A 24,957-nucleotide genomic window follows, 5' to 3' on the forward strand; every position below is an offset into this window, starting at 1 on the left:
CCTGGGGGTGTAGGGCACAGCGTTTGTATAGAAAATCAGCTCCACCGCGCGCAGATGCGCCTGGGAACGCGGTTCAGTTCATGAGATTTTTATTTTTTATTGTTTCATCCTTTTAAAATTTCCTTTCCAAAGGGTTTTATCCAGGGGAACAGTTCAAGTCCGGTTTCCCGATACAACACGAGCCTGTCCCTGCCGACCACACTTGCAAATATATCCCCCTACCCTTTCTCTGGATTACGAGGCGTTCCTGTGCGCGCACCGAGTCTACCCTAAGACTCGAGGGTGCACGGGCGGGGCTCTCCGCGTGTGCATGCCCTGTGGCATCCGAGGGAGAAGGTTGATACACACGCAAGACCACACACCCGGCCTGTCGGACTGGGTCTGAGTTTCCACGCGCGCTTGCCTACACCGAGGGCGGGACTGGTCGACTGCCCCAAGTCAGGAGAGCCTGGGGGCACGCTAGGGGCAAGGTCCTTGACTCCGCAACACGTCGGCCGGGGACGTGCGTGTATCCGTAAGCGGCGGAAACACGTGTGACGGGATAGGCCTCGGGTCGAACGACCCCTAATCCCTCCAACCCCCAAGCTCAACTCCAGAATCTAAGAGGCCTGGGGACTTCCGGAATCCGGTGTGAATCAGGGGCACAACTCGGGCAGCCGGGACTCTGTAGCAGATCTTCAGAGAGGCCTCCGGAGGCTACAAGAGGAGGGGCATGGAGGAGAGTCAAGGATCCGGCTGTCCCCACCCCACACCCCCGCAACCGAGACCACTCAGATCCGCCCTTGGCTTCTCAGCCAATCCCTGACCCTCTGGGCATAAGCCCCACCCCCCTATAATGCTACTCTCTCACAACGCTGGGCCACGCCCCTACAGACAATTGCATGCAGCCCCACCCCCCGCACTCCAAGCCCTGCCCCCGGTGATAAGCCCCAAATTCCAAATCCCGCCCCTAGACCTACGCCCCTCCTCCGACAGTGCCCTCCCCCTCATCGCCCCGCCCCTTGATAGAAGCCCTCCCAGTACCTAGAGTAAGGGGGTGGGGGTGCGTCGTGCACACCAGAGGCTGCTAGCGCCTGCTCGTAGGTGGGGAGGCCTGGGGGTAGGAGTGGAGGTGCAGGTAGGGGCGTTGGAGGGCTCAAAGGGCTGATGAGTCCGGCCCTGGGGACAGAAAAGGTGCAGTTAGCAGGAGGAACCTACAGGATAGAGAGGAAAAACAGACTAGGAAACACAGGGGGACAGAGGTGGAAGAAAGATTGACCAGAGGAAAGGAGGGTCACCTTCAGCCTATCCCTACATGCAGAAAAGCTCCTGAACAGGTGTACATGGACAAGCAGACATAAATCCAAAACCACAGATGCAGGCTGTCATTCAGACACTGGAACATACACCAGATACAGGCAGAGTAATAGAGAAACTGCCTGCAGAGAGGTAGGTAGGTAGACACACACAGAAACAGAACTCAGCAGATCCAGAGAAACACTGGATCACAAATTTCCCAGATAACTCATCCTAAACGCCCCCCCAAACCCAGTATACTTCTACAACTTAGGACACTTAGACATCCTCTGAGACCCTGCTAGTGAGAAAGACACACCTAGACAACTTACAGCACACACAACACATGCTGCACCCTGTCACCATGGAAACTGACATGCCAGAGACAACCATGGCTCACAAGCTGCACAAAAACAGCCTCATCACGTACAATATTGGAGTGATAATCTCACAGAAACCTGGTACCCAAAGATAGGCAGGCAGCAAATGTTGACAGAACTCCTACTACTAGCCTGACAGCTGCCCGAACTAGACCCAAGCCAGCTGACACGTTCTCCATGTGCCTGTCTCTACATATCTATTATCAGTGCCATCCTGCCCCCAATCCTGAGCCCAACTCCTTAGGTCAAATCTCTCTCTGTCCCCTGTTCTCTTCCCCTGGCCCCTCCCTCCTGAAGCCCCCTTACTCTTGGGAAGAAGATTGCTGACTTTGGCCCCTGCCCTGGCTCCGTCGGTAATGCAGATACCAAAAGACTCCCAGGCCAGCCAAGACAATTATCAGGATGCCGGAGGTCAGCCCCACCGCCAGACCTGCTATGTCCACTCGTCCATGTCCTGTGGATAGAGGGAGCCACTGCTTCAGAGACTGCCATCCACTCCAATATCCAAATCGCCTCACCCCTACTTCACAGGTTGTGAACGCTCTGTGGGCTCAAATGCATAAAAGCCTGTGATAACTTCATCTGGGATTTTAAAAAAGGGGAGTTAAATCTCTATGACAACATAGACCCTGCTTGGATATGGGGTGTCCTGGTCCCCAAGAGTCAGGGCACAACTTCCTATATGATCCATCTGTTCAGTGAGCAGTTGGCACATTGAAGATAGGGTACAGAGCTCAGGTGGCTTTAAGAGGCCCCTAGCATTGCCAGATTTAGCCAATAATAATATAGGACACCCAGTTAAATGTGAAATTCAGATACACAACAGATAAGTTTCAGTATAAGACTACCCAATGGGCTGGGGTGTAGCTCAGTGGTAGAGCACATTCAAGACCCTGGGTTCCATCTCCAGCACTACATAAAAAGGAATAAAATAAAGTTATTGTGTCCAACTACAACTAAAAAATAAATATTAAAAAAAAAGAATATCCAGGGGCTGGGGATGTGGCTCAAGTGGTAGCACCTGAGGCACTGGGTGCAATTCTCAGCACCACATAAAAAAATAAAATAAAGATATTGTGTCCACCTAAATTATTTTAAAAAAAGAATATCCAATGCAGTATTTAGGATACACTTATACTTTTGAAACTATTCATTGTATATCTTAAGTTTAAATTTAACTGTTGCAGGAAGCACGGGAGTTGGGGGGAGGTGGGGTTCCTATATTTTATCTAGCAATTCTGCCTGCTCTGGAATGCAACCCCTTCTACCAACCAGGTCACCAAGAAGTAAGGCCTCAACTCTAAAGGAAGGACAAAATCTGCAGGTTTCCGAGTTTACCAGACAGCTAGGAAGCGTTCACTTCATAGAGAAATTTAGGGAACACCTCCTAATAATTATATGTCCAAAACTCACATGGACCTGTTGCTAATCTGAGGGAGCACAGGGAGACCTCTTTTGTGAGGCTTTGCTGGCACTTATTTCTGGAGGCAGTTTTATTGACAGTGGGGCTGGAGGGGCTTCCTTCAAACTAAATCACTGGGACTTTTTGACTTCCTTAAGAAAACCCCGCACTGAGAAGGCAGGTCCTTCCAATTCAAGCAGGTTTCAGGTAGATTCAAGGAACCACTAGACCTCCCTAGTACAGTAGCAAAGGAGTTACCTCCCCTAGCAACCAGGCTCCAATGTGAGGACTCCAGCCCAGGCCTAGGGCCTGTTGCTAAGGTGCATTCACCTTAGCAACCAGGCCACCAGGGGGTGGGGCATCTGGTACCCAGAGGGGGATCCTCTAGTGGGCAGGGAGCCTTGGGTCCTCCAGCTAGGCGCAGTTGCTAGGGAGAAGGCCGCCTTAGCAACCAGGCCACTGAAGCTGGGATGGGGCTGTGGGGGAGGGGAAGCCAGCCAGGTAGTGCTTCAGGCTTCCTCAGTCTGGCCTGACCAGGCCCCGTTGCTAAGGAGCAGCCCCCCTTAGCAACAGCTGCAGCCAAGATGGGGCCTCAGAACTCAGAAAAGGGGCCGGGGGTGGGTAAACTGGACAGGTAAGGATGGCCAAGCCTCCTGCTCTGCCCATGTTGCTAAGGAGCAGCCCCCCCTAGTAACCAGCAAACCCCAAAGGGGCTGGGGCTCAGTGCACTTGCCCCTCTGATGAGCTCCAGGGCTATAGCCCTTCCCTCCATGGCATGTTCCCTTTCCTGGAGATGTGGGGCCTCCCCTGAAAGCTATAGGGTATGTGTGGTGAGTCTCAGACAGGAGCTACAGTATCAAGGGAGGGGTCTCCTTAATAAGGGTAAGGGCAGCTGATTCTTTTGCCTAATTTCCCATTACTTTGGCTTCCACGGAAAGGGGCTGCCTGGAACAAAAGGTTTCAGCCGGAACTCACCTCCTTTGCCATTGTAGATGTAACTCTCCCAAAAGCGGTCCTTGAGGGGTAGGGGTGGAGAAGAAGGAGGGAAGACAGCAAATCAAGTGGGGGATCCACAACACCCCAAAATGAGTCCACCTTGATAAGACCCGCAGGAGGAGGAAGTTGAGGGCCAGGACCTCCCACCTCCACCATGGAGAAGACAGAGGGCCCCAAACTCCAGTCCCCTTCACCCCCAGCCCTCACCGTCAGAGTATTGTCCTCAAAGTACTCCCTGGCCTCTTCCCAGGAACACTTTTCCTCATTACACTCCCGCTCCAGGTTCGCTGGTGTGAACAGCTCAAAGTCCCAGTGATTGGCTCTTGGAATCCGCCTGTGGCTGCCCAGGAAACTCTGGGCCTCTGTGGAACCCAAGAAGAAGTCTGGTCCTAAAGACATGAGAAGAGCATAGGGCCCAGTGGTAGGGTGCGGCCGTGCACATGTGAGGCACTGAGTTGAGCCCCAGCGGAGAAGGAGAGGAGAAGGAAGGAAGAAATAAGAAAGAAAAAGAAAAATAGAGAGTCCCTAGAGCTGCAGACATAAGATGGGGTCTTCTGGGAGAAGGGGCTGGGAAGGGGCTTTGACGTCTGGGTTTGAGTTAAGATGGGCTGGTTTTCCATTCTGGGGCAAGGAAGAGTGGACCAGCAGCAAGGGTTCCTGACAGGCCTCTGCACACAGCTTCTTCCCCCAGTACTCACTTTGGTCTTGCTTTCCACTGGGTGAGTTATCCAGGCAGGTTGTCAATCCCATACAGAGCAGCAGCAGAGAAGGGTGGCCCTTCATATTTTGTGGTCACTTGGAACAAAGTACAGTATAGATGACAGGTGCCTCAGTCCCTGGGGAATGAGTCTCTTCCTGGACCCGTCATGCATGAAAGTAAGAGCTGGCACTTAGCTAGCCCGCATTCTGCGGACCTGTATCAACTCATTTTAATTCTCAAAGCAGTCCTATTATTATCCCATTTTATAGATGAGCAAACCAAGGCCCAGAGAGGTAAAATAACACCCATAGTCATACAGTTTGCAAATGTCAGAGCCAGTGTTTGGAGGAAGGCCGTGTTCCTCTAGAGATAAGCACAGGAGTGCTTGTCCTCCACTGTGTCTGCAGCACCCAACACTGGTTTTGGCACGTAGTAGGTGCTCATAAACAGGTCCGGTGGTGATCAGTTCCTTCTTTCCTGGCAATTTCCACCTACACTTCCCTTTGCCCATTGCCACATCCACTCACAGAGATCCAAGACTACAGGAGTGGAAGGGTTCTGTATTTTGGAGTTAGAGGGCATGAGAAAACAGGGGCTCTAGGCTCCTGGGTCTGGGGGTCCCAAACTTCTGGGCCTCAAAGTGGTGGAGAGCAAGAACACCAGGGTCTTCAAACCAGGTTCTGCCTCTAGGAATATTCACTTACCTGCCCAGACCTGTGAGCACTGCCCCTCCTCCTTAATCGGGATCTCTTCAGCCAGCTGTAGCCAGAGGTGAAAAGGGGTAGGGGAGAGGGGAGGGGGGAGGGAGAAGGGGTACTTGGTTCCCGGTAACCAGACTCGGTTTCTAGCAGAGAGGCGGGGCTTGCGATTACCTGCCCTGGGCGGGACTCAGGTTAGGGACAAAGTATTTAAAGGGACCTTAGGACAAAGGGCCTAAGGGCCAGAGATCCTTAGAGACCTCCTCAATACCCTTGGGCATTTAGGGGACTGGGTTTGCATCGACTCCTCCCACACCCCCACCCCCCACTCCCGACCCCTTAGGGTTCGGCTACCCCGTGGAACCTGCCTGGCTGAGCTAGGGAAATAAATGTTTGGTTCTCCAGATACCTAGAAATTGACAGAAACGATATGTCTTGGTCCCTGGTATAGTCGGGCGATACCGCAATAAATCACTATTTTCTGAGAATGACTTCAATGGCTTTGACTTACGATTTCTTTATTGCTATATCTATAAAATGGGAACAGAGGTGTTCTCACTTCTCTACCTGTAAAGCTGTAGCATGAAAAAATAAATACTATATTTGGGGATGTAGGCATCCCAATCTCAAGGAGAGGTGGTTAGTCCTTGAAATCTGGCTTGGAGAGTTTCAAAAGCATTGGAATTAAAATAGGAAATCGTCCGCTATAGGAAATGCCTAGTATATACAAAGCGTTCGCCATAGTCGCGCCAGTTTCACTAACCGGAACCTTCGAGTTGTCTCTCAGGTTTCCGGAGAGAGGAAGAGAAAAAAGAAAGGACTTACCCAGCCAGTAGAGGCACCCCCGCCACTAGGGGCACCTTTACTTCCGGTATCTGCGGCAGTGCGGAAGTAGGTGGAGCAGAGTGAGAAAACAGCACTTCTTTCCGGTGTAGGGGCACATTTGGAGCGACTCGGCGAGGAGGCGTCGTTTGTGAGGTGAGTTCTAGGAGTTGGAGGGATAATGTTGCTGCGGTCCTTCTCGGACTATCTCCCTGGGTTTCTGAGGGAGACAGGGGCAGTATTTCGAATTCTCGATTCGCTGTCATAACTCAAGCTCTCCCGATGATCCAAGTTGGAGGCTGAACTACATTTCCCAGCATCCTCTGGAAATAGCCAGCTCTCTTTCGGGCAGTTCCGCGGTTGTTGGCGGTGGGTCGGAGGTCCCAGTGGAAGGAGGAGCTGGGATTCCCGGGGCTCTGACAAGTGGGAGTCGAGGAAGGAGGCCTCACTAGGATGAGGAGGGCGAGCGGGCAGTAGTGGATTGTGCAGTCCACCTGCGGTTGCCTTCTCTGTACCCCTTTGACAGTCTCTTCCCTCTCGAGGTTGGTGTTGGGGTTAACTTTTTCTTTTGTGGAGCTTTGTGATCAGACAGTCCTTGGTTTGCATCCTAACTGTGCTGTCGATTCGGTGTGAATTTGGACCTTGAAGGATCGGTATTAATATTTTGTTATGAGAATGTTCAAGATCCCCCCGCCCCAATACTGAATCCACGGGCGCTCTACTGCCGAGCTAGTCTCCCAGACCTTTTTTTTTTTTTTTTCTTCCGTTTTGTTTTTGCCACACCCCTAGCCCTTTTAATGTTTATTTTGAGACAGGGTCTCCTAAATTGTGGAAAGTGGCCTTGAACTTGCGATTCTCCGGCCTCAGCCTTTCCCGTAGCTGGGATTACAGTGTGGGCCACCTTGTCAGGCTTAAATCTCTCAATGTAGAACAGCCAGCCCCCTCTGCGCTCCACCGTTTTGGATTTTTTACCCCTTTGGTGTAATGGGTTCATTTAAGAAACTGAAACAGTTATTCTGTTGGGTCATCTCACCATCAGAATTTGGGTTTTTGTTTGTTTCATTTCTTTTTATTTTTATATTTTATTTTATTACTTTTATTATTATTTTGTACTGAGGACTGAACCCAGGGATGCTCTACCGCTGAACTACATCACATTTCATTTTGAAACAGGGTCTTACTAAGTTGCTGAGGCTGGCTTCCAACTTGCCATCCTTCTGCCCTAGCTTCCCCAGTCACTGTGATTACAGGGGTGCACCACATCGCCTGGCTCTTTCTTTTTTTAGTTGTAGTTGGACCCAATACCTCTATTGCCTTTGTTTATTTTTATGTGATGCTGAGGATCAAACCCAGGGCCCCCTCATGTGGGAGGCTAGCATGCTCTACCACTGAGCCACAACCCCAGTCCCACACCTGGCTCTTTTTGCTTCTTTAGAGTTTCATTTCACTAGTTCCACCATCTAATCGTCAGCTAACTACAGTCTGTAGGGCCAACTCAAATCCAGCCAACCATCTGTTTTTTTTTTTTTAAATCAGCTTTAGTGGAGTATCATTAATGTAACACAGTTCACCCATTTAACATGTACACAGTTCAGTGGTTTTTAGCATGTTCAGAGTTGTGCAACTGTCACCACTATCACTTTTATAATATTTTCATCATCCCCAAAAGAAATCTCATTCCACATTTTCTCCCAGTTCTTTCCACTCCACCCCCACCTCTGCCTTAGACATCTGCTAATCTCCATTCTATATCTATGGATTTGTCTAATCTGCATATTACACTTAAATGCATACAATATGTGTTCTGTGGGTTTCTTTTACCTGGCATCTGTTTCAAGGTTCTCCAGTGTTGTAACATATAGCAGTACTTCATTCTTTTTATGGTTGAATAATATTTCACTGTAAAGGATAGACTACATTGTCTCCATCATTTGACAGAGAGTTTCCTCTTTTGGGGTATTATGAATAATGATGCTGTCAGAATTTTTTGTGCAAGTTTTTATGTGGACATACGTTTTCCCCTCTGTTAGAAGTGGAATTGCTGGGTAAATACTGACTGTTTAAGGGTTTGAGGAACTTGCAAAGTGGCTGCACCCCTTTTCATTCCCATGGTTATTTGTGAGGGTTCCAATTTCTATATTCTCACCAACACCTATTGCTATCTGTCATTTTGGTCATGCTGTACTCATCCTAACGGGGTGTAAATTGGTATCTCAGTGTGGTTTTTATTGTAATTGCTTAATGACTAATGATATTAAACATCTTTTCATGTGTGTTTTTGGCCATTGTGATCTTCTTTGGAGAAATGTCTGTTCTAATCCTTTGTCCATTTTATTCATTTTTTCTTTTAATATTTTTTAGGAGCTAGGGTTGCAGCTCAGTAGTAGCGTGCTTGCCTAGCATGCGTGAGGCACTGGGTCCAATTCTCAAGTAAATAAAAAAAAATAAACGGCCCATTAACAACTAAAAAAATTGTTTTTAAATATATTTTAGTTGTAGATGGATATGATATCTATGTTTTATTAATTTTTATGTGGTGCTGAGGATGGAACCCAGTGCCTCACACAGGCTAGGCAAGTGTTCTACTGCTGAGTTACAAGCCCAGCCCCCTTTGCCCATTTTAATACTGACTTGTCTTTTGTCTTTAAAAACTTTCTTTTTTTGGCATGAAAGATTGAATTCAGGGGTGCTCTACCACTGAGAGCATCACCAGCCCTTTGTATTTTTTATTTTGAGACACTCTTGCTAAGTTCCCCAGGCTGGCCTCAAATTTGTCATCCTGCCCCAGCCTCCAGAGTAGCTTGGATTTATAGGCATGCACCAGAACACCTATTTGGTTTCCAACATTCTTGGGAGAAAGTCTATAGTATTTTTTAGGTTCTTGAAGGACTTCTGACCCCACCATTAAAGAGCCACTGGTTAGACATTCTTTTCAGGAAAAGACGGTTAGGAGATAATCAGGGTAATTCAAACACCAGCTGGCCAAGCATGATATTAAGAAATCAGTATCATGTTTGTGTATTGTGGGCATATTGTTAAGAAGTTCTATCTTAGCACCGTGCTGTTCGCGGTGGCCAGTACAACAGCCACTAGGTTCTAAGAGACTGGAGCATTTTGATATGTAGCCACTTTGACCAGTGAGCTAAATTTTAGGGGCTGGGGTTGTGGTTCAGCGGTAGAATGCTCGTCTAGCATTCGCAGGGCTCTGGGTTCAATCCTCAGCACCACATAAAAATAAAATAAAGGTGTTGTGTCCAACTACAAGTAAAACAAAATATTTAAAAACAAACAAAAACTCTTCAGAATCTGAACACCAATATTTGGTTCAATTATTGAAAAACTTTTAAGTATGGAACAATCAGGGTGTGGGAATCAATGTTTGCAACTCAATTTTATGAAATCTAAATGTAGGTCATTTAGTGAAACTGGGTGCAGTGGTACACACCTGTGATCCCAGTGGCTCAGAGCATGAGGCAGGAGAATCACAAGTTCAAAGCCAGCCTCAGCAACTTAGCAAGGCCCTAAGCAACTTAGCAAGACCCTGTCTCAAAATAAAAAACTATAAGCTAGGCACGATGGTGCAGTCCTGTAATCCCAGCTCAGGAGGCTGAGGCAGGAGGAGTTCAAAGCCAGCCTCAGCAAAAGCGGGGCGCTAAGTAACTCAGTGAGACCCTGTCTCTAAATAAAATACAAAAAAAGGCTGGGAATGTGGCTCAATGGTGAGTGTCCCTGAATTCAATCCCTAGTACCAAAAATAATAAATAATAAAAATAAAAAATAAAAACGTTAGCGATATGGTTCAGTGGTTAAGAGCTCCTGGGTTCAATCCCTGGTTACCTCCCCCACCTCCTGCCCCCCCCCAAAAAAAATTAGTATCTCCAGTGAAAATTTAGCATCTGAATTAGTAGTGTAAAAGAGTAGAATATACCCTGGATCTTGAAGACTGAGTGAAGGAAGAAATAGATTGGCCTTTATTTTTAGAATGGGACCTCCTGGTGGCCTGTACCTGGTTAAGAGGGCAGCCCCGGGGTTGAGATTGTGGCTCAGCAGTAGAACGCTCACGTACGGGGGGACCTGGGTTCGATCCCCAGCATCACATAAAAATAAATGAATGGAATAAAGGTATTGTGTCCAGCTATAGCTAAAAAATAAATATTAAAAAAGGGGAGGTTGGCAGCCCCAGAGCCTGGGGTTTGAATCCCAGCTCTGCCATTTCCCAGCTGGTGGCTTCTGTTTGCCTATGGCCTCCCTGTAAAGTGGGGGCGATGCTACATAATAATTGGTGTTATTGTGGGTCCTGCTCTTTTGGCTGTTTCCTCTGAAATGTTGGTGACAGCAGATGGCAGTAGTTCTGTTTTCTGTTTTGAAATTGGCCTGACTGAGGAGACAAAAGAATGTAGGAGTGGAAACTCAGTTTCTGGAGTTTCCCCTAAATCCTGCCCTACTGCCTGGCAGCCCCGTCTACCCTTGGCCAGGGAGTCTCTCCCTTTTTTATCTCGGGAACTTCAGAATCATGAAGGACTTCTAAGAGCTTCAGGTTATGTGAGTTGTATCAACCAATATTTGCCACATCAGAAAATAAAATAAAATAGATACTTTTAAAAGTTGTTGCTGCTGGAGTATATACCCTGTGTTGGGCATGGTGGCACACACCTGTAATCACAGTGACTCAGGAGGCCCACATAGGAAGAGTACAGGTTTGCAGCCAGCCTTAGCAACTTAGTGAGGCCCTAAGCAATTCAGCAAGACCCTGTCTTAATAAAAAGGGCTTGGGGCTCGGGTTGTGGCTCAGTGTCAGAACACTTGCCTGGCATGTGTGAGGCCCTGGGTTTGATCCTCAGCACCACATAAATAAATAGATAAATAGATAGATGAATGTATTGTGTCCATCTACAACTTTAAAAAAATTAAAAAATATAAAAAGGGTTGAAGATGTGGCTCAGTGGGTAAGTGTCTCTGATAAAATACTTGGTACCAAAAAACAATGAACAGTTCAGTGGGTTTTAGTATATTGGCTGTATTGTATACCCATTACTACTATCTGTTTCCAGAACATTTACATCACCCCCAAAATAAACCCTGTGCCTACCAGCAGTCACTCTGCATTCCTCTCCTTACCCCCCAGCCTGTGGTGCCACTAATCCACCTTCTGTCTCTTTGACTTGGCTTATTCTAGATACTCCTTGTCAGTGAAATTGTACACTATATGGCCTTTTGTGCCTGGTTTCTTTCCATTGGCATAAGAAAAGAACTTTTTTTACTCTGGAGGCTAAGGCAGAAAGATCACAAGTTCGAGGCCAACCTGGACAACTTAGCAAGGCTCCATCTGTAAATAAAAAATACAAGGGCCTGGGGAGGTGACTCAGTGATAGAGTGCCCCTGGGTTCAATCCCCAATCCTGTGGGGAAGGAAGAAAAAAGACCTTTAAAACCCAGGACAGAATGCACACAGCACATTCAGTTAACCACCGGAGCAACGACATTCTTACATAGCTCACAGCCTCCGGAAAACTCTGTATAGGTGTGAGAGAATAAGGAGAATAAAGGTAAATAATGTTTAGTAATATAAAAAAGTAGTTTTTTGGACTCCCTGAAAATATCTTAGGGGCCTTGGGGTCCCTGAGCCTTACTTTGAGAACTACTGACCTAGGCAAATGGTTCCCCTTCTAAGGCTCAGGTGGCCCATCGGCAAAGTGGAGATGCTGATGGGACCTTTTGGCAGGTGGTTGAGGTTAGATAATTGATGACAGCAGGGGCTTGAAGGGTTGTCATGTGTTCAGGGGTCAAGCCTGTCCCTGGTGTTCATTCTCATACCAACCATGAAAGTTAAAAAGGCTCCTCTCTCAGGTCCTCCTACTCATGGAGGGAACATTCCCCATCCACACGGAAACCTCTGTTCCTGGCCACATAACACCCAGCCAGCTCATCTCTGGGAAAGCAGGGTGCCCAGTGCCAAATACCACAGAGGGTCAAGGCAGTTGACAACTAAGAATAGAATGGGGAATTTGTCCATGAGGTCAACACGACCTTCATGAGTGACAGTTGGGGGGGCTGGGGCAGAAGCCAAGGGGCTGGGCCTGGGGAGTGGGTGGCACATAAGCAAGGGGAGGTGGCAGGTGCTGGCCACTTTCTGGGAGGCTTAGGGCCTGGGAAGTCAGAGGAGAGGCCTGGCTTGTATAGTCAGTATAGTTAGTTTTTTTCTATAACAAATATTTTAAAAACATGAACTTATTCCAATGCAGTTGGTATTTTAGAAGCAATTCGGAAGGGGCTGGGGTCAAGTTGGGGGTTCTGTCAAGGTCAGTTCTGCACGTAACACCATGGCGGCCTTGAGGGCACAGTGACCCAGAAGGACCCTTTCTGGGGTAAGAGAGATGATTGGAGTAGGGGTTAGAAGACATCTCCATATGTCATAAATACAAACTATGAGGGTCTGCGACTATGTAAATATTGCTAAAACCAAAACTTGCCTTCTGAACAAACGTAGGTAGAGGGGGAGAGAGCTCTGCAGCCAGGAGAGCCTGGTGTTTCCAGTTTTAACGTGAAAGGCTGCGTAGTGTGGAGCCTTTTGCTGGTCAGTGTTCTTGGGCCTACACTTGGTGTTGATGGTTGCAGTTCAAGGCCGGCCAGTCCCCCTGATGGTCAGTCACTGCATTTCACTATCCATTCTCTCAGGGAAGTACATTCAGTGGCCTTCGGCTCCCCTCCAGGGTAAACAGCGGTGCTGTGAACAGCCTTTTATCTGCTCCCCTGTGGGTAGCTTGAATGTCTTTGGGACATATGTGCCCGAGAGCTGAAGTGTGTGCCAAAGCAGCAGTAGCAGTATCTGGGGATGGCTGACCTATTCGTGCTGCCATACGCCACCCAGCAGTCCTGTGACTGCCCAGCCCCACCAAGCCTGTCTTAGCTGCCTGCTGGTAGGGGTGAAGCAGCAGCTCGATCTTTGCTTATTTTTCTGTTGAGGTAGCTGATTTTTGCCTGTCAGTTTGCTGGAGTTCCATGTATAGTCAGTTTTTCTATAACAAATATTTTAAAAACATGAACTTATGGGCTGGGGATGTGGCTCAAGTGGTAGCGTGTTCACCTGGCATGCGTGCAGCCCGGGTTCGATTCTCAGCACCACGTACAAACAAAGATGTTGTGTCTGCCGATAACTAAAAAAAAATAAATATCAAAAAATTCTCTCTCTCTCTCTCTCTCTCTCTCTCTCTCTCTCTCTCTCTCCCTCTCCTCTCTCACTCTCTCTTTAAAAAAAAAAAAAAAACATGAACTTATTCCAATGCAGTGGTATATTAGGAGCAATTGAGCATAAAAAAAAAAATTCACATTTGCTTCCATGCATCCATGAGAAAGAGACTAAGTGGATTCAGAACATTACATACAGAGGAAACAAGAGTGTAGGAATACAGAAAGCACACATTTTCCAGAAACATCTGCCACTACCTCCGTTCCCTACATATGTTAGGAACCACATCCATCCACAGCTGTACTAGAACTTTCCATCAAGTTTCAGATAACCCTCTTCCACCACCTCATAACAACTCATAGGATGTCCCCTTCGATGCCTATTTCCATGGAAAACTACATGCCTTTGTCAAGGTCAAGTGCCATATCTTTTGGAGTGGGTATGGATTTATTAACCATTTCATGCCCGTAAAACCACTCACCTCTGTCTTTCTAGCCTCCTGTGTCTTTCAGCATCCTGGACAGTTTACAAGTGCCGTACCACACTCCTTGTCCTCTATGCACCCCATGATTTGCACTGCAAGTTTTGCATATTGCTGTGAAAGAACATGGCATTATAGTAGGACTGACTATTCCAGATGAGTCCCTTGTGGATTGGAGGCATTACAGTATCTTCTTGTCTGCCCTGGATGCTACATTTTCCATAGTATAATTTACACTGACAGGGCACAGCTTGGGGGTGTTCACAGGAAATCCAGTGGTGGAGCTGCGAGGTCAGTGGAGCTGCAAGGTTGAGGTCGTTGGAGGCGTGTTAGCCTGACAGTCTGCATGGAGAGTGATGGGCCAATTCATTTATTTATTTATGGTTCTGGGGATAGAACTCGGGGCCTCCCACATGATGGGCAAGTCCTGTACTCCTGAGGCACACCAGCAACAAACGATCATCAAATGTTAAATGTACATGCCTTTTGAGCTTATGACTCCACTTCTAAGAATTTATCCTAAATGAGCTAGGCATGAGGCAGGAGGATCATAAATTTGAGGCCAGGCTTAGCAGTTTAGTGAAACCCTGCCTCAAAATTAAAAAATAAAAAGGTCTAAGGATGTTACTCAGTGGTAAAGCATTCCTGGGTTCAATCCTTGGTACCACAGAGGTAGGTAGGTAGGTGGTAGATAGATGGATAGATAGAATTTATCCTAAATGTAACCTTGCATGCATCCTAGATGACATTGGATACAAGGCTATGTGTTGCAGATGCTCAAGTCTATCCACAGGTGTTAAATCAAGGGGGAGCATCGTATTAGGACAACATGGTAGCCACAGTGCAGAATCAGAACATGCTTGATGGGCCCCTGGAGAATGATTTCCGGAGAGGAGCAGAGTCCCCCCCACCCCCAGTTAGTTTCTTTCTAGAACAAATACAAGGAAGAATAGAAAACAACCATATAGTCAGCGGCTTTTCAAAGTGAACACACCCATGCCACCTGCAGCCAAATCTAGAAAGAGAGCATGCTTTCATAGGGCTGCCTGGAGGCCCCTCCCAGCCACTTCCGCTCCCCAAAGGAACCCAGTTTCTAAAGACAACATTACTTTTTTTTTGGTACTAGGGATTGAACCCAGGGGTGCTTTATCACTGAGTCGCATCCTCAGCCCTTTTTATTTTTTATTTTGAGACAGGGTCTTACTAAGTTGCTTAGGGCCTCACCAAGTTGCTGAGGCTGGCATTGAACTCACGATCCTCCTGCCTTAGCCACCACATCCAGCCCATAATTACTTTTGTGAGTTGTTGAACTCCATATACATGGAATCATATAGTAAATTTTCTTTTGTGTCTGGCTTCTCTCACCCACATGGTATTGGGAGATTCAGCCTGACAGTAGGTTGTTTGCTGTCATTGCTGGGTATTCCCATTATGTGATTGTGCCCCAGTTCCTTTAATCCATATGCTCAGGCATTTGGGTATTTTCTAGTTTATCAGCAGTTCCAAATAATGCACTCTAGGATATGTCTTGTGGGAGACAGATGCTCTTCTGCAGGGAAGTAGGAGAGGCGTTGGTAGCTTGTAGGGTGGCATATGTTTGACATTAGTAGGCATTGACATTTCATTTTCAAAGTGGTTGTACCAGTCTGCTCTCCCCACAGCAGGGAAGTATTGCAATATCATTCCTCACATAGCTTCTGGAAAATTCCACTGTACTACTCTCAAGAGAATGAGAATGAAAAAGGCAAATAATGTCTTGATGCTATTATGATAAGAATTTTGCCTCGAAGACTCCCTAGGAATGTCTTGAGGGCCCACAGGGGTCTTAAGACCACACTTAGAGAACTACTGATCTGGAAGAAATTTTGTTTCATCTTTTTCTCTTCTTTCTTTCTTTTTTGATACTAGGAGTGGAATCCAGGGGCAGTTTATCACTGAGCTAACTGAGCCACATCCCCAACCCATCCTTTTTCCCCCCTTATGTATTTTTGTTGTTGTAGATGGACAGCATGCCTTTATTTATTTTTATGTTGTGCTAAGGATGGAACCTATTGCCCCAAACGTGCTAGGCAAGCCCGCTGCCACTGACCTATAGCCTCTCCACCCCTTTTGTTTGTTTTGTTTTGGGGGTACCATGAATTGAATTCAGGGGTGCTCGACCTCTGAGCCACATCCCAGCTCCATTTTGTATTTTATTTAGAGGCAGGGTCTCACTGAGCTGCTTAGGGCCTCACTAAATTGCTGAGGCTGGCTTTGAACTGGTGATCCTCCTGCCTCAGCCTCCCAAGTCACTGGAATTACAGGCATGAGCCACTACACCTGGCTAGAAGAATATTTTGACTGAGAACGTAAGGATCATGTGAATAAAAATAAATTTTCTATCTGTTTCCCCACTCCTGCAGTAGGGACTGAGCCCCAGGGGTGCTCTACTACTGAGCCACATCCCCAGTCCTTTTTTAAAAATTTTTTTTAGTTGTAGTTGGATACAATACCTTACTTCATTAATTTATTTTTATGTGGTGCTGAGGGTCAAACTCAGTACCTCGCACGTGCTAGGCAAGTACTCTACTGCTGAGCCACAATCTCAGCTCTCCAGCCCCCCAGCCTTTTTTTTTTTTAGTTGTAGATGGACACAATACCTTATTTTATTTGTTTATTTATTTATTTATTTTTGTGGTGCTGCTGATGATCGAACCCAGTGCCTCACGCATGAGTGGCAAGTGCTCTGCCACTAAGCTACAACTCCAGTCCTTCCCCAGCCCTTTTTATATTTTATTTTGAGACAGGGTCTCACTAAGTTGCTTAGAGCGTCACTTAATTGCTGAGGCTGGTTTTGAACTTACAATCCTCCTGCCTCAGCCTCCTGAACTGCTGGAATTACAGGTATGTACCACCACACCTGGCTTGATTTTTAAATTTTGAGACAGGGTCTCACTGTGTTGCTGAGACTGGCCTTGAACTTGCAATCCTCCTGCCTCAGTGTTCAGAATTGCTGGGATTACAGGTGTGTGCTGCTATACTCAGCTCCTATTAATATTTTTTATTGCAGAGAAATAACAGGGTAATCACTGAAATATTTTTGAGCACATAGATATAACTTTGAGTTCAAGTGGGTGACAGGGAAAGAATTAGAATTAAAAATACTAGTTGAAAGAGAAGAATAGGACATGTAAATATTTCCTTCTGTTAAAGCAGCTTTTTCTTGCATTTTTCAAATGAATGATGTATGTGTGTATCAAATTATTAAGGTATTTAGATTTAGCTACATTTAAAAGGCAACACAACATTATATTCAAATGTCAAGATGTTATTTATTTATTTTTTTTACAAAAGACGGGGCAGATGGCCCTTTTTGTTTGGTTTGTTTTGTTTTATTTTATTGTTTGGGGGGTATTGGGAGTTTAACTCAGGGCTTGGCACATGCTAGGCAAGCACTCTGCCATAAAGCTACATCTCCAGCCCTAAAATGTCAGGATTTAAATTGTAAACTGGAAACTGTATTATTTGTAACTAACCTTAGGAGAATTTTTTAAATATGTATGTATGTATGTGTATATCTATATCTATATATCTATATCTATATATATATATATTTATTTATTTATTTATTTTAGTTGTAGATGGACATACTACATTTATTTTGTTTATTTATTTTTTGCTCATTTATTTTTATGTGGTGCTAGGGAATAAACCCACAGCCTCACATGTGCAAGGCAAGTGCTCTACCCCTGAGCCACAAACCCAGCCCTTAAGAGAATTTTTAGTTTTATTTATTTATTTTGGGGGGCTTACCAAAAATTGAACCCAAGGGCACTTAACCACTGAGCCACATCCCCAGCCCTTTTTATTTTTGGAACCAGAGATTGAACTCGGAGTCATTCAACCACTGAGCCACATGCCCAGCCCTATTTTGTATTTTATTTAGAGACAGGGTCTCACTGAGTTGCTTAGTGCCTTGCTTTTTGCTGAGGCTGGCTTTGAACTCACAATCCTCCTGCCTCAGCCTCCCAAGTCACTGAGATTATAAGCCTGCACCACCGAGCCCAGCTCCTTTTTTATTTTTTATTTTGAGACAGGCTCATGCTAAGTTTCTGTGGGCCTCCTCTAAATTGCCTAGTCTGGCTTTGAACTTGGGATCCTGCCTCAGCCTCCCGAGCTGATGGGATTATAGGCATTCACCACTATGCCCAGCAGGAAAATTTTTAGATGGTAACTTAAGATGGGGGAGATATGAATATAATTTTTTAAAATCCTTTTAAGGGTTAAAAGAACATGTAGGCTGCTGAACTGGCTCGTTTAGCTATTTACTAAGAGGGAGTCCTGCTAAAACCTATGGGCTTCAGGGGAGTTCATCTTTAAAAAAAAAAAAAAATGGGTTAGTGGGGGCGGGAGGCTGGGTTTGTGGCTCAGTGGTAGAGTGCTCGCCATCAGGCACTGGGTTCGCTCCTCAGCACCACATAGAAATAAAGATACTGTGTCCAACTAAGACTAAAAAACAGGTTCCCTACCTCACACTGTATAAAAAAATAACTGAAAACAGAACAGAAATCTAAGTGTAAAAGCTAAGTCTACAAACTCCTGGAAGAACATATAGGAATAAACTGCATGATCTTGGCTCATGTAATATCTTCTTAGATACATCACCAAAAAATAAGCAACAAATAAAAAATTAGGTAAGTCGTTTATAAAAATTAAAAACTTGCCAGGCACAGTGGCACATGCTTGTAATTCCAGTGACTCTAGAGACTGAGGCAAGAGGATTGCAAATTCAAAGTCAAACTGAGCAACTTAGAATTGTCTCAGAATAAAAAAAGGGGGGCTGCTGGGAGTATAGCTTGAGGGTAGAGTGCCTTTCTGAGTTCCATCGCCAGTAAACTTAAAAAAAAAAAAAAAAAAAAAAAAGTTTTGTCACACACCATCAAGAAACTGAAAAAGCAGGGCCTGTGTTGTGGTAAAGCCCTTGCCTCACATGTGTGAGGCACTGAGTTCGATCCTCAGCACCACATAAAAATAAATAAAGGTACTGTGTGTTCATCTACAACTGAAAAATATTAAAAAAAAAAAAAAAAGAAACTGAAAAAATAACAGAATAGAGAAAATATTTGTAAATCAGAGCTGACAAAGGACTTATATTCAGCATGTATGTCAAGAAATCTTATAATTCAGCAATAAAAAAGGCAAATAGCCTAATATAAAAATGGACAAAGGATTTGAGTAGACATTTCTTTATATGTAGCCAGTCATCACTGATCACATGAAGAGGTGCTCAGCACCATCTTCCTCAGGCAGAGCCCCACTCCGAGCTGCTCTCAGACCGATCATCCTCCACCCATTCATCACTGGCTAGTGGACTGGTGGACAGAAATGGGGCCAAGCGCTTAGACAAATACCTTGGCCACAATTGAGTCCATAAAGATGGGAGTGGAAGGCAGGTGGAGTGGGCTTATGGAGCCACAGGGGCTTACTAGCGATGGGCCCCTTATTTTTTTTTTTTTTTTTTAAAGAGAGAGTGAAAGAGGGAGAGAGAGAGAGAATTTTTAATATTTATTTTTTAGTTTTCGGCGGACACAACATCTTTGTATGTGGTGTTGAGGATCGAACCCGGGCCGCACGCATGCCAGGCGAGCGCGCTACCGCTTGAGCCACATCCCCAGCCCACGATGGGCCCCTTAACTACTTAGACTGAAGTGAAGTCTACCTTGGTGTCTGTCTTTATTTTTTTATTTTGAGACAGGGTGGCACTCAGTTGCTGAGGCTGGCTTTCAACTTGCGATCCTCCTGCCTCAGCCTTCCAAGTAGCTGGGATTCCAGGTGTATGCACTGCACCCAGTTGATGTCTTTTTTAAAAATGTGAATGGCACAGCTAGGCCACCTGGTCTGCACCTCTTCCCACCTCCAAACAAATAATTCTTTTGTCATTAAAGGTTATATTAGGGTGAGTTCAGGTGAGTGTGGGTGGGCTTCCTGGAGGAGGCACCGTGACCGTATGTACCAGCTTTCCCATCCAAAGGGGAGATCAGCTCTGAGGGCCACAAAGGCCTGAGTGTGAGCAGCATCCAGTCAGCACGGCCTTACTACTGTCCCTTCCTCCCCAGGATGACACGGCATGGCAAGAACTGCACGGCGGGGGCCGTCTACACCTACCATGAGAAGAAGAAGGACACAGGTACTGAGCTGGGGGCCTGCAGTGTCTCAAAGTCACCTTCTCAGTCTGCGCCCCTGATTTTGCCACTGTGCATCCTGCGAGCGCCCTTCCCCCCTCACCAGGCACTTGATGGTCATGACCACTGGCGTGACAGCCTCCCTGGCCCAGTGTCCCTGGAGGCACTCACAGGATTTATGCATTCCTCCCAATCTTAAGTTGTGAGAGGTGGCACCTGTTATGGCCTGTCCCAAGGGGGTTGGACGTAGTAGCGCAGGCACTGGGTCACGGCACAGCATGGGACTCAGTGTGAGCTGTCAGCCATGGGGCCTGTCTCGCCTCTGGGAACCAGCACTTTCCTGTAGGCCGTGCAGCCGCAGCCCAATGCTGACATCAGCTCTTGACCACCTTTCAGCCCAGGATGGAGGTGCCGGGCCTGTTTGGCTCACTCCTGCTTGCCCCCAGGCTCTCTGGTGGCGCTCTCTCCTCTGGCATTGGGTAGGCGCATGTCTCTTGTCTCTGCCTCTCCATCACTGTCCAAATCTATCCCCAGCGGCGTCGGGCTATGGGACCCAGAACATTCGACTGAGCCGGGACGCTGTGAAGGACTTTGACTGCTGCTGCCTGTCTCTGCAGCCCTGCCATGATCCTGTGGTGACGTGAGCTGGGGACAAGGGTGGGAGGGTAAGGGAACCAGGCAGAGGGGGCTTCACGCGTGGGTCTAGCTGCCTACACAGCCAGGGTGCCCTGGGCGAGCCCTGTAGCCTCTCAGTGCCCCAGTGTTCTCATCTGAGGCATGGGCGTGATCCTGGTCCTGTTTCATGTATTTATGACCTTGACCACTGCCTGGCCATGAGAAGGGCTCTGGTATAGACAGCAAGGCAGTGGCTTCAGCAAGGCAACAGGTTCTGACAAAGATAATGAGAGCCGATTGTTGCTCAGGGTTCCAAGGCCACCTTTAGGTTCAGTTATTCCCTAAAGGAGCTAACAGAACTCATCAAACCTGTCAGATCCGCAGTGACAGTTTGTTATGGTGAAAGGCAGCAGACTACCATGAGCAATAGGAATAGGCACCTGGGGTGTCCAGACAGAGCTTGCGTGCATCCTGTGCAAGTTGGGTGGCCAGTGCTAATCCTCCTGTGGGCTGTGTGTGATGACACTTGGGGCATCACCAACCAAGGAAGCTCCCCTGGCCTTGGTATCCAGGGTTTTGATTGGCAGTTGGTTGCACAGACATGACTGATGGCCAGCTGACAGACCTTGGCCTCCAGCCACTCTGAAGGTCAAGATGACACCCCATGGCCCACGGTCCCCAGATAAATAAAGACACCGTTATCAGGTAGGACATTGTAGGAGCTTAGAGAAGCTCCCAGGAGCCTGTCAAAGACTAGTCCTTTCTTTGGAATTCAGAAGGTCTGGGCAGCCCAGGCCTGCTGGGTTCACCCTCGATGGCACAAGACTTTCCCCTCCAAGCTACAGCATGCTCCGAAGCCACGAGAATCAGTAGCGTGGACTAATATAAGAATTTACCTCAGAAGCGGGGCACAGTGGGGCACAACCATAATCCCAGTGCTTACAGAGGCTGAGGAAGGAGGATCACAAATTCAAGGCCAGCCTGGGAAAATTAACAAGACCCCCTTCTCAAAATAAAAATAAAAAGGACTAGGGACATATCTCAGTGCTCGAAGCCCTAAGGCCAATCCCCAGTACCATTTAAAAAAAAAAAAAAAAAAAAGGAGAATTTATCTCAGAGAACTGAACTGAGCCAAATACTGTAGGACCAACAGGGCAGGGAATTAATGTTGGATGGGTGCTTATTGGGCCTTGGCCATATGACTGGGCCAGGTCCCTGGTCTCTCATCCTCCCTCTCTCTGCAGCCCAGATGGCTACCTGTATGAGCGGGAGGCGATCCTGGAGTACATTCTGCACCAGAAGAAGGAGATCGCCCGGCAAATGAAGGTGTTGGGGATGGGGAGAAAGGAAAACAGGTGGGCAGGTGATATTGACTCTGTGCTCATGGCAGAGCCACTCTGGGCCGTCTGGTCTCAGTTCCTCCCCGCAGGGCCACTGCCTGTGCTGTCCTGCTGCTCAGTATGCTATGCCCCTCCCCCTTCTGGTGAAAAATTCCCACTCTCCGGATTTAAATCCCAGACACAGCGACTCTAACCTTCCCCTGGTCCTGGGCCTTCTGGGTCTGACCTCATCACCTCTTCTTTAGTTATAGCTGCAGGTTTACATGTGCTTTCTCGTTTGTGCTGATGTCCCCCACTAGACTCAGGCTCCAGGGGTAAAGAGCAAGTTTGTCCCCATTGAGGCTGTGGGTGCTTAGTGAAGACTTGCTAAGTGGGTGGATGTCACCTTTTCACTGTGGGCCTGGGTTTTGTCATCTGTAAAACAGGTGGACAGGGCCATCAGAGGAGCTTGCAGAGTGCATGGGGGGTGAAAACAGATGCAAATCCTCAGAGCAGAGAGCCAGGGCCAGCCTTCCATGGACAGAACCACTTGGTGGTGGGAGGGGTCCTTTTATCACCGTAGTTGAGGCATGGTGGGTCTGTACCCTTCCTCCCCCTGCCTCGTTTTCTGAGAGTCAGGTTGATGCTGTACATACACAGTACCACTGAGGTACATTTCCGGTCCCCTTGTGGAACTTTCTGTCTCAAATGGCTCCCTCCACACCCATGTCCCCCCCCACAGCCCTGTCCCTGACCAGGTTTTCCCTTACGGTGACCATATTGGAAGCCCTGCTGGCACCAGGCACCATCCTTGTAATTGCAGTGATTCTGGAGACTGAGGCAGAGGACTACAAGTTCAAGGCCAGCCTGGACAACTTAGTGAGACCTTGTTTCACAGTTAAAAAAAAAAAAAAAAAAAAGGCTGGGGATGTAGCTCAATGGTAGAGCACCCCGGGTTCAGTCTACAGTACCAAAAACAAGAAGGAAAACAGGCTTGAAGCCTGGAGGGGTCACGGCAGGCCACAGGGTGACAAAGATGGGTTTGAGCCCCAGCATTCAAGCTCTAGCCAGTGACCATTGACCACTTGACCACTCTTGACCATTGACCACTCTGTCGTCAAGGGACAAAGACAACACTAAGCCCCAAACTGGCCAAGTGGGAAATGACCTAATTGTCCCACAGTAGGGGAGGGACAAGCAAGGTGTTGGGCCGTGTGCAGTACAGGACAGCCTGGGAAAGGTGCACTGGGGCAGTGGCTAACCTCTGCCAGAGTGGCCACTATGTGGTCTCAGTTTACCCACTATGAAGGGGACCCCTACTCCCCTGGGTGGCCTGTGAATACTTGATGCTTGGTTCATTCCCTTCTGGTCTCTAGGCCTACGAGAAGCAAAGAGGCGCAAAGCGAGAGGAGCAGAAAAAGCTGCAGCGAGCAGCAGCCCAGGACCAAGTCCGCGGCTTCCTGGAGAAGGAGGCAGCCATCATGAGCCGACCCCTCAACCCTTTCACTTCTAAGGTCATCGCAGGGACTGGCCCAGGTGACAGGAAGTGGGCTTGCAAATGGGTAGGGGCCCCACAGGCCTAGTGCTTTCCACGGTACCCATCCGAGCTTCTCCCTCCCCCACAGATGATACCCAACCTGGGCCCAGCGTGGGTCCCCCGAGCAAAGACAAGGACAAAGCGCTACCCAGCTTCTGGATCCCGTCGCTGACTCCGGAGGCCAAGGCCACCAAACTGGAGAAGCCAGTGAGCTCCCTCAGTGTTGCGGAGGTCCCCACCTATCCTCACAGGTTCCCTGTCATCTCGCCACCTGCACCAGTCCCCTGCTAACGCTGCCCGCCTCCATCCCTGCAGTCGCGCATCGTGACCTGCCCCATGTCAGGGAAGCCTCTGCGTATGTCAGACCTGACGCCCGTGCGCTTCACACCACTCGATGACTCGGTGGACCGCGTGGGGCTCATCACGCGCAGCGAGCGCTACGTGTGCGCAGTGACCCGTGACAGCCTGAGCAATGCCACACCGTGCGCCGTGCTGAGGCCCTCGTGAGTCTCCTGACCAGGAGGGAAGTAGAGTGGGCTTAAGGGACGTGGCTCTCAGGCTGACTTATGCACCTTCCTTGCAGTGGGGCAGTGGTCACCCTTGAGTGTGTGGAGAAGCTGATTCGGAAGGACATGGTGGACCCAGTGAATGGCGACAAGCTCACCGAGCGCGACATCATTGTGCTCCAGCGGGTGAGCTGACTGCCCCCTCTTCCACTCCCCTTCCCCTTCTTCCCAGGCCCCACCTCTTGCCTTTCCACACACCCCTCCCTCCCTTGGAACTCCTCCCAGTCTCCCTAGGTCCCAGCCCCACCCCACCTGTGTTCTTCAGCCAGGCTCCTGGGTACTTGGCTCTCCCACGCCCAATCTCCCTGCTGGCTGTACTTCACCTTGATCGATTTTGGAACCCTAGTGCCACCTGGAGCCTGTGGTTAACCTGGGCCACCTCCATCTGACCCTTCTTCCCACCTTTTTCAGGGTGGCACAGGATTCGCGGGCTCCGGAGTGAAGCTGCAGGCCGAGAAGTCCCGGCCTGTGATGCAGGCCTAGCCCGGGTGGGAAACCTAATAAAGCACTGGGTGCACTTGGACACGTGGTCTTCATTTGCATCAGAGGGAGGCACCCAAGGAAGCAGGCCGCCTGCGACCTGGAAAATGCAGGCTGAGAATGTGGAATGTTTTGTCACAATGACTTACTAAGCACTGAAACCTGCTGTAGTTTATAATCCCAGCTACTCAGGAGGCTGAGGCAGGAGGATTGTAACAAGGCCAGCTTTGGCAACTAATGCCCTGTCTTAATAAAAAGGGCTGGGGATGTAGCTCAGTTCTAACTGAGTTCAATCTCCAATACCACAAACAGCAAATTCTGAATGGATGCAAATTGGATG

General features: G+C 47.9%; 2 protein-coding genes across 9 annotated transcripts; one reads left to right on the plus strand and one right to left on the minus strand.

The window, feature by feature from the left end:
• Nucleotides 1-115: 115 nt before the first annotated feature.
• Prrg2 (proline rich and Gla domain 2) lies at nucleotides 116-6,351 on the minus strand. Of its 7 annotated transcripts, none has more exons than XM_076838862.2 (8): nucleotides 6,277-6,351; nucleotides 5,458-5,512; nucleotides 4,752-4,848; nucleotides 4,261-4,442; nucleotides 4,033-4,072; nucleotides 1,962-2,109; nucleotides 1,024-1,158; nucleotides 116-696 (listed from the first exon to the last, which is right to left on the minus strand). In XM_076838862.2, the coding sequence occupies exons 3-8, from the start codon at nucleotides 4,834-4,836 to the stop codon at nucleotides 678-680; spliced, it is 609 nt and encodes a 202-aa protein (XP_076694977.1). In that variant the 5' UTR covers nucleotides 4,837-4,848; nucleotides 5,458-5,512; nucleotides 6,277-6,351; the 3' UTR covers nucleotides 116-677. The 7 variants fall into 7 exon arrangements, with proteins under 7 accessions (XP_076694977.1, XP_076694974.1, XP_076694978.1 ...); XM_076838859.2 differs by having other exon boundaries at nucleotides 4,752-4,908; XM_076838863.2 differs by lacking the exon at nucleotides 6,277-6,351 and adding an exon at nucleotides 6,215-6,232.
• A 43-nt stretch (nucleotides 6,352-6,394) lies between these two features.
• Nucleotides 6,395-24,660, plus strand: Nosip (nitric oxide synthase interacting protein). Of its 2 annotated transcripts, none has more exons than XM_076838856.2 (9): nucleotides 6,395-6,429; nucleotides 20,035-20,105; nucleotides 20,635-20,740; nucleotides 21,960-22,041; nucleotides 23,411-23,570; nucleotides 23,660-23,778; nucleotides 23,887-24,074; nucleotides 24,155-24,263; nucleotides 24,549-24,660. In XM_076838856.2, the coding sequence occupies exons 2-9, from the start codon at nucleotides 20,036-20,038 to the stop codon at nucleotides 24,618-24,620; spliced, it is 906 nt and encodes a 301-aa protein (XP_076694971.2). In that variant the 5' UTR covers nucleotides 6,395-6,429; nucleotide 20,035; the 3' UTR covers nucleotides 24,621-24,660. The 2 variants fall into 2 exon arrangements, with proteins under 2 accessions (XP_076694971.2, XP_076694970.2); XM_076838855.2 differs by lacking the exon at nucleotides 6,395-6,429 and adding an exon at nucleotides 6,632-6,815.
• The last annotated feature ends 297 nt before the right edge of the window (nucleotides 24,661-24,957 follow it).

The sequence above is a fragment of the Callospermophilus lateralis genome, chromosome 18 (assembly GCF_048772815.1).
Source record: "Callospermophilus lateralis isolate mCalLat2 chromosome 18, mCalLat2.hap1, whole genome shotgun sequence".
Taxonomy (NCBI): domain Eukaryota; kingdom Metazoa; phylum Chordata; class Mammalia; order Rodentia; family Sciuridae; genus Callospermophilus; species Callospermophilus lateralis.